Here is a 16,033-nt window from a genome sequence, read left to right as displayed (position 1 = left end):
ATATATCTAATTATTACTTATCAATTTATTTTTTTAATTGAAAAGACAACATATAAGATGGGATAAAATATTTGTAAATCATATATCTGAAAAGGTACTTTCTATAGTTTGGATCTGGAGTGTCCCCCTAACCCCAACAGGTTAAAGGCTTGGTTGCCAGCCTGTGATGCTACTGGGTGGAAGCCTTAGGAGGTGGAGGCTAGTGGAAGGAAGTTAGGTCATTGGGGATGTACCCTCGAGGGTGATGTTGGGACCCTGGCTGCCTCATGACTTCCTCTTTTCTTCCCGGTCCCAATGCGGTCCCAATGAGGTGATCAACTTTGTTCCACCAGGCATTCCCTGCCATGATGTTCTGCTTCACCACAGACCTAAAAGCAACAGAGCCAGTCAACCATGAAATTAAACCTTTGAAATCAAATGAGACAAAATAACCTTTCATTCTTTAAAGTTAATTTATCTCATGTAAAGTACTTGCCATAGTAATGGAAAGCTGACTAATACAATAGTTACATCCAGAAACTATAAAGAATTTCTACAATGCAAAAACAAAAAGATAAAACATTTTAAAAATGGGCAAGTGATCTGAAAAGATATTTCTCCAAAAAAAAAGAGATACAGATAAAAAGATTTTCAACATTATTAGTCATAAGGAAGAAAAAGGTAGTTTCTCTGGCAGTGGAATAGAGATTATATTGGGTGAGGCATTTCTTAGACAAAGTTTCAGTTCCTTTGAGAAACAATCAATGCACCTAAAAACATATTAGATGTATGGATAGGACAATAAATAAGTCATGCATGATCTTTGTCCTCATGGAACTTAAAAATATTCAGAGGAAGTTATATATTCAAAGAGTAATCAGAAGAATGTTAAATGTTTTAAAGTAGAAATGGAGTATATGATAGAAGCTTGATGCTGGGGAAGAGGACAGCAAGAAAGAATTTCATGAGGAAGGGATATTTAAATTGGATCTAGCAGAATAGAAAGTATTTAGGCAAAGAGACATAGAGGAAGAATATTCCAGGTAGGTGGGTCACTGTGTATGCAATTCAGAAAGAAAATCCATGGCTTACACAAAGAACAATAAGAAGGCAAAAGTGGGTACAACATAGACAGCAAGAGAAGATGGATGGGAGAGAGTTTGAAGGAGCGTGTATAGGCTGGATTATACAGGATTAAATAGACCATTAAGAATTTGCTATTTATATTAAAGCTAGTAAAAGTATATTCAATGGGTCATTTTCATGATAACTAAAATCACTGGACATGGTGGCATCAGTGAAGTGGACAAGATAATTATAGATCAAAGTCCTTTACAAATAAGAAATGCATCTTTGAAGCCAGCAGAAGACAGCAATAAAGAGGCAGAGGGTTGTACAGACTGACTCTTGGTATAAGGCACAAAGCCTAACTTTTAATATGATGTCTAACTTTTTAAAAAGGAAGGGAAAGAATGGTTTCAAATTAGCCAACTGCCAACCTAACTAAAGTAGCGTTCAGTGAAGAAGTTACGTTCTTTGGTCAGGGCCAATGAATCAGGGAGGCAGAACTCATGTTTAGGAGGCAGGCTGTGATTTTCTGATAACTGCAAAATTCTGAGGTAGTTGTATCAAAATAGAGTCTGGGAACCTGTTTACCTCATATCTTGGCCAAAGAAGCTGTTGGAACTTCCTGAGACATGCTGATAGTCTGAACTAGGGCTAAGACAACAGACAAGAAAGGGGCATAATCTAAGGATTTTGAATTGTAGCCTTAATCATACAGGGTGATAGTATTTGAGAAGTGAATAAAAAAGAAGAATTAAACAAAAGAGTTTTTTAGCATGGGAAACCATAGTGATAGTAATGCCTTCATCGAACTAGGAAAGTCAGAAAGGGAAACAGCTATGTGGTAGTCTGAATTGGCTTTGGTAACTTCAGCCATATGCCTCTGTTTCCTATCAGAAGGTGAACCAAGGGTTACAATTCCCAGCATCTTTATTCCCAATCCCTTATTCACCCAGGGCTGAGATTTGGAATGGATGAACCATTTACAATTAGGAGGGTAAACTGGAAGGCCCTCAGTTAGATGCTGAGAGAACATGTCTGCCTCCAATTAATTTGAACTCTTTTTTTTTTTTTTTTGAGGGAATAGCAAAAACTATGCCAAGAGAATGGAGAGTTGTGAAGTGGCCTGCTGGAAGGGATCCAAAACCCCTAAGCTCATTTAATTTAGAGTGTCTGATTGGGACAAGGTTTGGTGCAGATGGGGGTCCACAGAACTCTCCTGAGAAGAGGATTAGGGGCTGATAATTGAAATTACTAACTTCCAACAATTATTCAATTTAAAACTCAGCCAAAAACATGTAATTATTTTTCATCTATTTACTTGGTCATGTGGCCAGCTGCAACTCCATGATGATTTACTTCAAAGGGGAAGAAAGAAAAAAGGGAAGGAACAGAAAGAGCAGAAGGAGACTAGCTTATTTTGAAGTTATCATGCTGGTAGGAACTGTGCTGGCCCACTCTAGCCCTTTTCTGTGGTACTACCTTCTGTTCTCTGAATTTCCAGCCTACAAGGTCATTATTCCTCTTCTACCTTCTTTCTGAGATACTGGCTTTTCTATACAAATCCATACAAGTACTGTCATAGAATCAGCCAAGCTCTAATATCTTACAGTTTTCCAAATATCCTTGTTACTCTGCTCCTCTTTTTCCTTACCTCCTAATTCTTGTTCCCTGGCTTTCTCTGATTAGACCAGGTTCTCCTCCAAACTCTTTACTATGGCTTCATGAATCAGCTTTGTTTTCTTGTTTTGTTTGTTTATTTCTTCTTCTTCTTTGTCTGACTTCACAGATTTCTACAGTTCTAGTATAGTATAGATTCTAAAAATCTTCCAACACAGGGGTTTCAGAATCTTCCCTATACCATCTAATCCACTGTGGCTGAGGGCTTCCTATCATCCCCCTTTCCCTAATTCAGGAGTCAGAGGACTGCTGAGCTCTACAATCTCAAAAGAAGGGATTGGAGTCCCAGTGTGGATGCGTATCTCCCAGGGTCCTTACTGCAGAGTTCCACCAAACATGACCCTTCCCAGCAAGCAAGCCTTCTTCTAAATTTTGCCCTTTTCCATATGATTATCTTTTACTCATTATGGAATTTAACCAGCAATTAGATAAAACTTTATATATGATCCTATGGATAAGATGAATAAATAAATGGGGGCAGAGACTACATCTCATTTATTTCTGAATCTCTCATAGTACATGGTATGTAAGAAATACTAAAATAAATCAACCTAATTTGAACTTAATTGAATTGATTTAGAGGCAGGAAACTTTTGGAATACTTGGTTGATTTATACTAATAGGTTAGTAGTGTAACCAAGCCTAGGGATTAATATAAATTGATATAACAACTCTAGTCTAGGGTGAAGTCTCTAGTATTATGTATAAGTCCCTGTTATTGGTTTCGGGTCTTTCCCTGTTAAACACTTATGTAATTGACTTAATATTTATAAAGTACTAAATTAAGTTTACAATTTCTGAGTGAAGTTCCTAATATACTAAAGATAAGAAAATCTAAGAATCAAAATGATCACAACAGGCTCAAATAAAACAGTAAAACTAATAAGTCAAAACATATGAGGTAAAGTGAAAAGACGCACAATTGTACTTTTTAAAAACTGACATAAGTTAATTTTGGTAGCCTGGGCTGAGTTCTCAAACAACAACAAAAGGATATGAATGGAAAAAAATGGTGAAATCTGTATGCAGTTCTGTATTTTAATTTATAAGTAATGTACCAATGTTAATATTTCACCTTTGAAAATCATTCATGATTGTGTAAGACATTACTACTAGACAAACTGGGTGGAAGGTTTATGGAAACTTCCTATATTATCTTTTCAAGTTTTCTGCAAATATAAAATTATTCCAAAATAAGTTTATTAAAGAGAGGAAGTCAGAAAAGTAAAAAAAAAAAGCTTTGTTTTAAAAATAATAACAAATATGCACTATAGGGAGGCCTGGCTACCAAAAGAAGCTAATGTAAATTCTAGATGCATTTCTAGAAAACTAATATCCACAGCAAGGGAGACAGTCCCAGTTGGCCTTGGGATACTTAGATGCCCTGTGGAGTTTTACATTCAGCTCTAGCATTTTAAGAAGAAAATTAATAGCCTAGATCATACCCAAAGAAGAACAACAAAAATTTTAAGTTTGAAACTATGAAATATAAACATAAAATTACCTGGGATGGGGGAAGGAAGGGATGAGTATGGAAAAGAGAAGACACTTGTCGGGGTGTGATCATTGCCTCACTCTCTTTGCAAGCCTGAGCAATGGCTAAAAGAGCAAGTATATAGAAGGTGGGCCCAGAGGGTGGAGCAAGAATCAAAGAGGAACTTACAGGAAGGGAGCTCCTTTCTTGCCATTGGATAGGGAACTGGCTGCCTCAAGAGGTATGTGAGCAGAGGTTGAAAAGTCAAACATCTGTAATGTTCAGAGAAGATGCTGGTCTTTACATTTTGGCCCTTGCCCATGGTAAATGACTAAAATATTTACTAAATTTGAATGAGACCTCTCTAGTCTTTGTCAACTCTAGAGATTTTTTTAAGAGTTAGGACATGAAAGGCCATCTTTTTGAGGTATTTGCTGTTACATTCTTATATTATACACTGATTTTGGAAGTAATTTTCCTCCTGGTGCTCTTATCTAATGAACATATGTGGGAAAGAAAGTCAACTGTATAGAAAGGTTGGAGTTAACCTGACTTCTAGTCAGGAAAGTCAGGGACAGCCTGGGGATAGAAGGGTTAATTTCCATAAAAATCATTTCTTCTTATCTGGTTCTTAACAACAATCAAGATAGAATCCAAATTCCTTAGCTTGGCAGTTAAAACCCCCCTGACTTGACCTCTATCCATCTCTCATGCTTCTCCTGTTACTATCTCTCCTTTTTTTTAGACTGACCCTATGCTCTTGTCACATGAAACTGTACAACACTATCAAAACACAACAAGCATCTCAGCCTCTTGGCACATTTGATTCTCAATTCAAGACATCTTCTTTCTTCATTTCTTGCCTTATTCCCCTTTGCTGCCTACTGCTTTACTTATATCAATTTCCTTACCATCTTTGCATCATTAATTTTAATACCTGTGTTGTCTACTACATTGTGCCCTTTTCAGGGATAGGATGTGCTTTGTATTATTCTTTCTGTCTTCAGATGCCAACACAGAGCCTGATGGGCAGAAGATGCTCACCAGATATTTACAGTATTCAAGATTGCTTTGGGGATAAGGTTGTAGTTTGGTGGTAGAGTGTTTGTCTAGCATATGCAAGGCCACATGTTTAATTCCAATATCTAAATTGTGGAACCAACTGAATCAATAAATAGGCCAAGGAACCAAACAGACCTTCTCAAAAGAGGGTATACAATCAATCAATAAATACATGAAAAAATATTCAACATCTCTAGCAATTAGAAAAATACAAATCAAAACTACTCTAAGATTTCATCTTACTCCAGTCAGAATGGCAGCTATTAAGAATACAAACAATAATAAGTGTTGGCGAGGATGTGGGGAGAAAGGCACACTCATATGTTGCTGGTGGTCCTGTAAAATGGTGCAGCCAATATGGAAAGTAGTATGGAGATTCCTTGGAAAACTGGGAAAGGAATCCCCATTTGACTCAGCTATCCCACTCCTCAGCCTATGCCCAAAGGACTTAAAAACAGTATACTACAGGGACACAATCATATCTATGTTTATTGCAGCACAATTCACAATATCTAAACTATGGAACCAACCTAGATGCCCTTCATTAGATGAATGGATAAAAAAATGTGCTATATATACACAGTGAAATGTTATCCAGCATTAGAAGAGAATAAATCATGGCATTTGTGGGTAAATGGATGGAGTTGGAGAATATAATGCTAAGTGAAGTAAACCAACCCCAAACCCAAATGCCAAATGTTTTCTCTGATATAAGGATGCTGATTCATAATGGGGTTGGTGGGGGGAGCATGGGAGGAATAGATGAACTCTACATAGGGCAAAGGGGAGGGAGGGAAAGGGAGGTGACATGAAAATACGAATGATGGTGGAATAAGATGGACATCATTATCCTAAGTATATATATGAAGACACGAATAGTGTGACTCTATTTTGTGCACAACCAAAGATATGAAAAATTGTGCTCTATATGTGTAATATGAATTGTAATGCATTCTTCTTTCATATATAACAAAGTAGAATACAAAATTCCAGTATCAGAGGTATAAAAATTACTTAATTTCATTAAATCTCAGTTTTAAAAAATTGAAATGAGAAGATAATAGTTACATATCTCAGAACTTAAATGCTACCTTCTAAGTTATATCTTCTCCCTACCACCTGCCACCCAAATGAATCTCTTATCCTGATTTACTCTTCCCATCATAACATACACTTCATGAGAGCATGAACTTCTGCCTATTTTCAATGCTGTATCCCTAGAATATAGACAGTACTAGTTACATAGTAGACATTCAATAATAGTACTACCCATAAAATAAGGGTGTTGTGAGGATAAAATGATGACATGCATATAAATAATGGGAGACCAGTAGGTTAGATGAAGAAGATCTGGAGAAGAAAGAGAGGTGTGCACAAGGGAATGAAACAAACCAAATTGTGAGTTATGTGTGAACATATCACAGAGAATGTCAGTATTATGTAAAATTAAACACACCAATAAAATAAAACATTCATTAGTATTAGGTCTGGTACATGATAAGCATTATTTAAAATTAAAGGGCAGATTAAGAAGCACCATTACAACACTAATGTTTGATTTAAATATATTCATATAATTGAAGGAAACACCAAGAACATCTGAAACCATAATTTATGTCAGAGAATGCTTAAAATCATCTGATCTGACCTTCTGGAGAAGGAAATTAGTTTTTCCAAGGTCACAAAGCTAACTAAAGGAAGAGGCTAGACAATAGTATTTTCATATTTTCTAGTGATTACTTAAAATATACTATCAGATTATTTTCTTTGTTGACACATTTTTTTTTTGGTATTGGGTATTGAACCCAAAGGCACTCTATTACTGTGAGATATATCCCTATCCCTTTTTATTTTTTTTATTTTGAGGAAGGCTCTCACTAAGTTGCCCAGGCTGGCTTCCAAATTGGAATCCTATCGCCTCAGCCTCCTTCCTTGCTGGGATTATAGGCATGTCCATCACACAGGGCTCTGCTGACACTTCTCTTGGCAAATACCGCTAATGTTTTTAGCACATCTGCACACACACACACACACATATGCAGTCTCTCACTTATAAAGTCTGTCTAATTAGTTCAGTGATATATAAAATTATTAGCATATTTATTGTCTTATAGTATCAGATATATATGTTTTAAAAACTAATGTATGAATATGAAAATGATACCATATTTTTCTGACAGTAAAATAGCTATAAATTTAAAATTTCATAAATATTTTTTAGCTAAAATCCACTTCTATCCCACTACTATGTACAACTATACTGCACCAATAAAAACTGTAGAAAGAAAAAAGAATCCTCTACTAGTTATTTCAGAATGGAAAGTCTGGTAAATCCTGTCCTTAAAAAACAAATATAAAGCTAAGCAAAATTGACACACCAGTCATCAGTGCTTTGAAAACAGACCAAAGCTACACAATAGTCTCAAAACTATTATGCTTGAAAAACTGCTGAACTTTAGGTACTAAAAATGGGAAACTGATGGGGATATAACTCAGTTGGTAGAGTGCTTGCCTCTCATGCACAAGTCCCTGAGTTTAATCCCTAGCGCACACACACACACACACACACACACACACACACACACAGAATGGGAAACTGTTCTGTTATAGCCTGTTCTACTCCAAATTCCGCAAACTTGGAGAGTGTAAGGTTCTATTATGGCAGGGTAGGCTGGGAGGAAAAGATGCTTCCCTGCCAAGAGAAAAGAACTCACTCAATTTGGAGAGGTGGGCGGTACTCCTCACATCCATCAGCATTATAGGATGAAGAATGGAGAGAAGTCATGGTCATATAGCTAGAGCAAGCACATTTCTGGATAAGGATAGGGGAAGAATCAGCAGAGACCAAAGAAGACCCAAGCCAGCTAGATTTGTGACCTGCTTTGAGGTTGCATATATACACACAGGCAACAGAACATGAAAGGGAAAGTAAAAACCAGGGAAGACTGGAAACTTGCCTAAATTTTGAATATGCTCCTGTATCCACACACAGATTCATTGGCAGAGGATGGATTTCTTGCTGGTTGAAGTGAAGTAAGTACAACCTCAACTCTGTCATAGCTGACCATTAATTTACACTGGATTGACTTGAAATAGCAAAGACAAAACAAACTGAATAAAATTCAACAATAAGAAAACAAACAAGTCAATTAAAAAATGAGCCAAAGACCTTAACAGATACCTTTCCAGACAAGATACACAGATGGGAAATAAGCATATGAAAAGATGCTCCACATCATATGCCATCAGGGAAATGTAAATTTAAACAAGGAAATACCATTGCTTGCCTTGTAGTATGCCCCAAAGCAAGAATGCTGACATACCAAATGCCAAAAAGAAGATACAGTAACAGGAACTCTCATTCTTTACTGTAGGAATGCAAAATGGTATAGCCATTTTGTTTCGCAGTTTCTTACAAAACTAAATATACCCTTACCATATAATCCAGAAGCCATGCTCCATGGTATTTACCCAAATGAGTTGAAATGTATATCCACATGAAAACCAGCATGCATATAGCATCTTTCTCTATAACTGCCCAAACTTGGAAGAAACTAAGATGTCCTTCAGAAGGGGGATAAATAAACCTCCAGAAGGTTGGTAAATAAATCAAGAATGTGCAATATTACTTAGTGCTAAAGGGGAATGAGCTATGAAACCACAAATAGTTATGAAAGAAACTTAAATATGTATTATTAAGTGGAAGAAACCAATCTTTAAAAGACCGTGAAAATTCTGACCGAGGAACTGGGGTTACAGTTCAGCAATAGAGCACTTGCCTCACACTTGTGAGGCACTGGGTTTGATCCTCAGCACCACATAAAAATAAACAAATAAAACAAAGTTTAAAATAAATAAATAAATAAAGATATTGTGTCCATCTTTAAAAAAAATCTTTTTAAAAAAATTTCTAACTGAATGACATTCTGGAAAAGGCAAAACTAAGGGAATATTAAAAAGAGAAGTGGCTGCCAGGGGTTCAGGGAAGGAGGGGGTGAATAGACGGAATACAGAGTAGTTTCATGGGCAGTTAAACTAGATGGTGTACATTCAGACAGTGGATGTATGTCATTATAAATTTGTCTGAACCTATAGAATGTACAATAAGAATAAATCCTAATGTTAATGGTGTAGCCTGAGTGATAATGATGTGTCAACATGGGCTCATCATCTGTAACAAATGTACCACTCTGGTGGCAGAGGTTGATAATGGGGAAGACTGTGCATGTGTAAGAGCAGGACATATATAGGAAGTTTCTATTTCTTCCTCTCAATTTTGCGGTGAACCTAAAACCACTCTGAAAAAGGTAATATTAAAAAAAAAAAAAAAAAAAGAGCAGAGGCATCAGAGCAAATGATGTCTACTCACAGGTAAGACTAGTCTTTTCAACAAAGTGCTAGAACAATTGGACATTTATATGCAAATAAATAAACATAGGCCTTGACCTCATGCCGTATACAAAAATATTCAAAATGAGTTACAGATTTAAATGTAAGATACAACTACAAAACGTTTGGGAAGAAAAATGAGAAAATCTTCACTTGGGCAAAGTAATTCAATACAATGTTGAAAGCATGATCCATAAGAGAAAATATTAATAAACTGGATTTCAAAATTAAAAACTTGTATTATTTAAAAGACATTGTCAAGAAAATGAATTAAAAGAAAGAAATAGATAGGGGAAAATATTTATAAAGTTAGCAATTATCTGGCAAAGGACTTGAATTTAGAATATATAAAAAACTCTTGAAGCTCAATTATAAGAAAATAAATAACAGTTTTATAAAAAAAATGGGCTACAGATTTGAATTGATACTTCACTAAAGAATATTTTGAATAGCAAATAAGGTGATTTTTTATGAATGTTGATGATGATTTTTTAATTTACATTGATTTATGAATGGCACATTAGAAGATGACTGACATAATTGGTCACTAGGGCAATATGAATTAAAATCACAATGAGTTTCTACCACACACACATGTTGAAATGGCTAAAATAAAAATATAGACAATTCTAAGTGTTGGTAATCATCTGTAATTCTCCTCATTGCTGATAAGAATGTAAAATGTGTTAGGCCTGGTGGCGCATGCCTGTAATCCTAACGGCTTGGGAGGCTGAGGCAGGAAGATCTCAAGTTCAAAGCCAACCTCAGCAATGGTGAGGAAGTAAGCAACTCAGTGAGACCCTGTCTCTAAATAAAATACAAAATAGGAATGTGGCTCAGTGGTTGAGGACCCCTGAGTTCAACCCCTGGTGCCAAAAAAAGAAAAAGAGAATGTAAAATGTCACAACTACCCAGTTTGATCTTTTAAAAAACTTGTACATAAACTTACTATAATTCAAAAATTCTACTCTTAAAAATCTACCTCCAAAATGTAAATTTATGTCCACTCAAATATAGGTACATTAATGTTCATAACAGCATTACTCATAAACCAAACCAAATATCTACAAAATGGAGAATGGTTAAAAAATATGGTATGTCTTCTCAGTGGACTACTTTTCAGCACTAAAATGAATGAACTACTGATATATGCTACAACATGGATAAACCTCAAAAATACAATGCTACATGAAAGATGCAAGATGTAAAATATGATAATATATTATATAATTCCATTTATATTAAATGTTCAGAAATATAAAATTAAATGTTCAGAATGCAGAATATAGTTACCCAGGACTGGGAGTAGAAGTGGAGATTATCAAGAAAACTTACTGGTATGACTGAAATATTCTAACACCAGTTGTAAAGATAATTGCAGAACTCTATATTCTTGCTAAAAATCATAAAATTGCACCCTTACAAGAGGTATATAAATTATACCTCAATAAAGCTATTAAAACTATAACAACAAAAAGATCTTTCCCTTGATATTTTTATCCTAAATATTAGATCAGAGTTTCAGTGCATATTCAAAGTAGCTTTGGTGGGATTAAAAGAGGCTACTTTTGAGTAATAAAAATAAAATGCCATTTTTGGACGATATAATTAGTAGTAGTGACAGATATGACCATGGTGATTAATGGTTCGAACACTAAAAATTCAAAATCTTGCTTCCTGCCTCTCCTCCCTAGATCTGCATTTTGGCATGGTTAGCCTTCCCAGTTGTAATTATCTTCCTTATAAATTGGAATGAGGATTAACTAATTATAGTTGTGCCTTCAGATATAAACCATATTGAATGCCCTGGTAACTCAGAATTGTCTAGAAAGGCTTAACATCTCTGATATCTGCTTTAAGGCCCAGAACAAGGGAATTGAACCAACCCACAGAACTTCTTCAATCTACTTTGCTGGCATAGGCGCACCTTGAACATCCATTCAATTTACTTTCTTAAGATGGATAAGGTGAATCTCTTTCTCAAAAGTATATTAGATTTCCGTGTGCCCATGAAAGGATCAGGACATGGTGTTGGAATCTAGGAGTTTGAAACTTGGCCCTGATATGAACTAGTCATGAGGTCTTAGCAAAGTGACTTTTTAGCCTTATTTACTCCCTGGGACAATTCTTCCCACCCCATAAAACTATAGTGAGAATAAATAGAATAGTATCTACACAGTAATAGAACTGATATATTCATATTGAATCTAAATGAAGATCACAGCCAATGTGACAATGAAGGCTTTCCAAGATTTTGGCTCCAATCCTTAAGTCTATCCTAATCTTCCAGGGCTCCTCAATATAAATGCCCTATTCCTATCAAACTAGACTTCTAAACAACTACCACACATTGTCTCTGGCTTCTCTTGCTTTCGGGAGCTTCTCTCCAACTCTGTATTTAGTAATCCTATTCATCTTTCAGATTTGGTTTAAAACTCATCTTCTCCATGATATTTATTATGAACATTAACTTTTTAAACAATTCATGAGCTCCTTAATTATTCACTTTTTAAAATAGTATAGCTGTTTGAGTATATCTTATTTCCTCTGGTACAGAGAATACATTTCTGGCAATATATCAAGACTTATATAACCTTGTTATATCTGTACAGTGCCTCTCACAGGGTCTGAGATAAGACAAAAGTTTCAAACTACTTTTTTTCTATCTGAAGATATCCATCCATAAAGAATAATTTGAAGACCTTGATTCAAGTCCAATACAGGTTGAAAAAAATTGTCCTCAGAAGCGGGTATAACATTCAAGATAATACAAGTAGTTTCGTATTAGAGCTGGAAGAAGAATTCAAGTTTCCAGGGACAGAGATGTAAAGCTGTCCTCAATATCAATTCTTCTCCATAGCCATAGAAACACAAATTTTGAAAAGAGACATGGCCACTCAAGTATAAGGATTTCTTATACTTCTTTTACTTAAATGTGGACATCAGTTCTGTTAAGTTATAGTACCATATAACTACTTTTTTCTCTCTCCCACTTCCTTCCTCCTAATGCCTAGAACCTGGATGCCATGATAGAATTCCACATTGGATCATGAGAATGAGACCTAAATCCCAGAGACAGCAGAGCAGAAAGCTGAAAGAACCTGATTTTCTGAGACTTTCAAGGAGCAGACCCTCAATATTAGCTGTGCACTGCATATATCCAGACTTTTACATTGAAAAGAAATAAATGATCTGGGTTAAGTTGCTGCTATTTTAGATCATTTGTATATTTTTAATAGAAACTTAACTTATATTATTATACCTCTTATCAACTTTCTGTTGCTTTCAGCTCTTCACACTGCCTGCAGACATAAAATTTAATTTATTCTTTCATTAATTCAATCATTCACTCAATAACCATTCAGTGTGCACATTAGTGCCATTCAGGAGGGGATTTGGGTGGAAGCAAGAGTTAACTATACAGAGTCTGTCCTTAAAAGCCATGAGTGTTGAATGAACTCATTGTCTTAAATCATATATTAATTCATATATCTGGCAAATATTCATCTCAGAATTTCTCTGATAGTCCCATCTCAAATAATGTCTCTAGTAATATAATGTTGGTTAGACTTAGTGTGTCTAATATGTTCTATTTTCACCCTCTAAGTCTACTGTTGGCCCTTCTCTGCACTTTTCTTTGCCCTAGAATGATGATCTGTATGGGTTACCTCAATAGACCTTCCTAACTTCTGGCTTCTAGTTTGGTTGGAAAATAAGGACCCGTAGGAGGAGATCAGAGAGAGGTGAGAAAAGAAAGACTATGAACATTGAAGTGGCATAATATTTTGGTCAATGACAGATCACATTTATGCTGGTGTTCCCAAAAGATTATATCACTTAGTTATGTCACAGTCATCTTGGTTTGTGTAAGTAGACTTTATGATGTTCACATGATAATGGAATCACCTAAGAATGCATTTCTCAAGACATTTCCCCTTGGTCAAGCAATGCATGATTTTGTTTATCTTTCTCAGCTTCCTCCCTATGTGACTATCTCAGGTTAACTGTATTTTTTAACTAAAGGTTACTGTTCCTCCCAAGGTGGCCTACTAAAGTGACTCTGTAAAATTGGGTTCTGGTAATCATTTCCCCCTTTCGTACTTTTTGACCTGTTATTAGCCATAGGAAACTTCACTGTGTCTTCTGATTTTCCTATACACTGCCTACACATTGCAAATAGACCATTTATTAAAACTTCCTCAAATTATCCTAATTTGAGGTTACCATCTGTTTCCTGCTATACCATGTGTCCCAATTTTTAGTTCAAAACAGTAAGTACCAGATACAAATGGTATTTACCAAAAGACTTGTTGGGAAGAAGGTTGGAGTAGAGTGAAGATATTTAGCAAAATCTTAGTGTATAGAGAACTCTAGAATAGAAGAATATTATCATGATCAAATTTGACTTGTGAGTACCTAAGCCACAAACATGCCTTCTTCACTTAAGTGTCTTAAGTATCCTGGATTTATTTAGAAACAGGATTCACTTCTAGATGGAACCCAGTTACTAGGAAAAGTCCATCTCCTCCACCAACATATAGCAAAATCCGTAGTGTAGTATCTTCTGCCTATTCCATCACTATCTTTATTTAGAATCTTTAAAGACTGGTCCATATGTCATTTTAGGAGCCCATTACACTTTTTAGAGAGTGATATTTAAAACCAAATTATCACCTACTTATTCTTTATTAGCAACAAAAGTATTACTGAAAACAAAGAGCAGAACATATTAAATCAGTGAAAGAAACAACTTCAGATTCTAGTCTGAGCAGGAAAGAGGGAAAAATACAAGAAGATGTATCAGGCAAACTGATGTATACCCATCCCTACAAGGTGTCTGCGTCCCAATTCCCAGATCCTGTGAATATGTTATTTGACATAATAAAAGGTACTTAACAGATGTGATTAAATTAAAGATCCTGAAATGATATCATCCTGGATTTTTGTGAACCCAGTATGATCATAAGAATTCTTTTAAGTAAAAGAGGGAGGCAGAGCCATCTTTCTCATATCTTATTCTGTTACTTCCTGATATAGCAATGAAAAAAAACCCAATGAAATAATAATAACTACATATAATAATAATAAAACTATATAGATAGTATTTAAAACCATTAGTTATATTAATTATTAGATCTATAGCTATTATATAATAATTATTAGATTATGAATACTTAACTATATTGTTATTTAATATATTTAAATTATTAAAACTTTCACAACATACTGTCTACAATGTACTATTCATTATTTGAATTCTTTAAAAACCCATTGCTAAGTCCCAACTCCAAAGTTGCCTGTTTCTAAAATAGGTATCCCAAACCTGGCACTGGCCTTACCACGCTCTGGCCCAGCTGCTCCCGAAAGAAGTAATCCATGTTTCTTTTTTGCAGGCTATCGAGGTAATGCTGGAAGCGCGTGTATGTATATGGGTAGCAGTAAGCAAACTGGTAAATATCTTCTTCTCGGTCAAAACAGAATGCGAAGGACATCACATAATTCTTTTTATGGTCCGGACAGCGATAGTAATAAACATTTTTAGGTGGCAGCCTTTGCCTAAAAAAATACAAAGAAAGAAAGTTGGGCATATCAAATAGTAGTTCAAGCTTCAAAAGGTAACAAATAGGAATGAATGTCTAGGAGAAAAACTAACACAAAAATCCTAGGCAGTGGGGGTAGGAAAATAACATAACACAGAGTCAAAACCAGAGCTGTTTGGAAAATGCAAAGTTAAACAAAGATGAACCAATTTCATGTGTATGTATGTATATATATATATATATTTTGTTGTTGTTGTTGTTGTTGTTGTTGTTGTTGTTGTTTTTGAGGATTGGCCAGGGGTGCTCTAACACAGAGCTATATTCCCAGTCCTTTTCATTTTTTATTTTGAGAAAGGGTCTCACTAAGTTGCTCAGGCTGGTGGCCTGGAACTTGTGACCCTCCCGTGTCAGCCTCCTATGACATTAGAACTATAGGTATGCATCACTTCATTGGACTATGGTAGGGTCTTGATGTACAACAGTGAACAATTTAGGCAAGGTCTTGGTCTTCATGGAGTACGTTTGTTAATGGGGGAAGCAGTGTATAAAATATGAAAAATAAATAAACAATATAGTTACAGACTCTAAAAAAACTTCTGAGCAGAATTAAAAAATGTGATGTTCCAGAGACATAAATAGGTAAGGCCTACTTTTCCCAGGGAAGACAGGGGTTTGTTTTGTTTTTTCCTTTTTATAACAAGACTAAGTCAGAGCTTCTAAAATAAACTAATATGCATTATGAATATTCAAGGATGGAAAAAGAATATTCAACATTTTCCTAAATTATTACTATTATTTTTCTACAGGATATTCCATAAGACTAATTTTTCACAGAGCACTTTGG

At 35.3% G+C, this 16,033-nt stretch overlaps 1 protein-coding gene across 1 annotated transcript in view; it reads right to left on the bottom strand.

The window, feature by feature from the left end:
- Agbl4 (AGBL carboxypeptidase 4) overlaps positions 1-16,033 on the bottom strand; it is a 1,194,123-nt gene that overhangs the window by 474,221 nt on the left and 703,869 nt on the right. The window contains exon 5 of the mRNA XM_076862591.1: positions 14,989-15,205. Within this exon, the coding sequence (XP_076718706.1) occupies positions 14,989-15,205 (217 nt within the window). The remainder of the gene's footprint in view (positions 1-14,988; positions 15,206-16,033) is intronic.

The sequence above is a fragment of the Callospermophilus lateralis genome, chromosome 7 (assembly GCF_048772815.1).
Source record: "Callospermophilus lateralis isolate mCalLat2 chromosome 7, mCalLat2.hap1, whole genome shotgun sequence".
Classification (NCBI taxonomy): Eukaryota; Metazoa; Chordata; class Mammalia; order Rodentia; family Sciuridae; genus Callospermophilus; species Callospermophilus lateralis.
The sequence above is the reverse complement of the archived record's forward strand: the minus strand, read 5'-3'. Positions and strand labels throughout refer to the sequence as shown.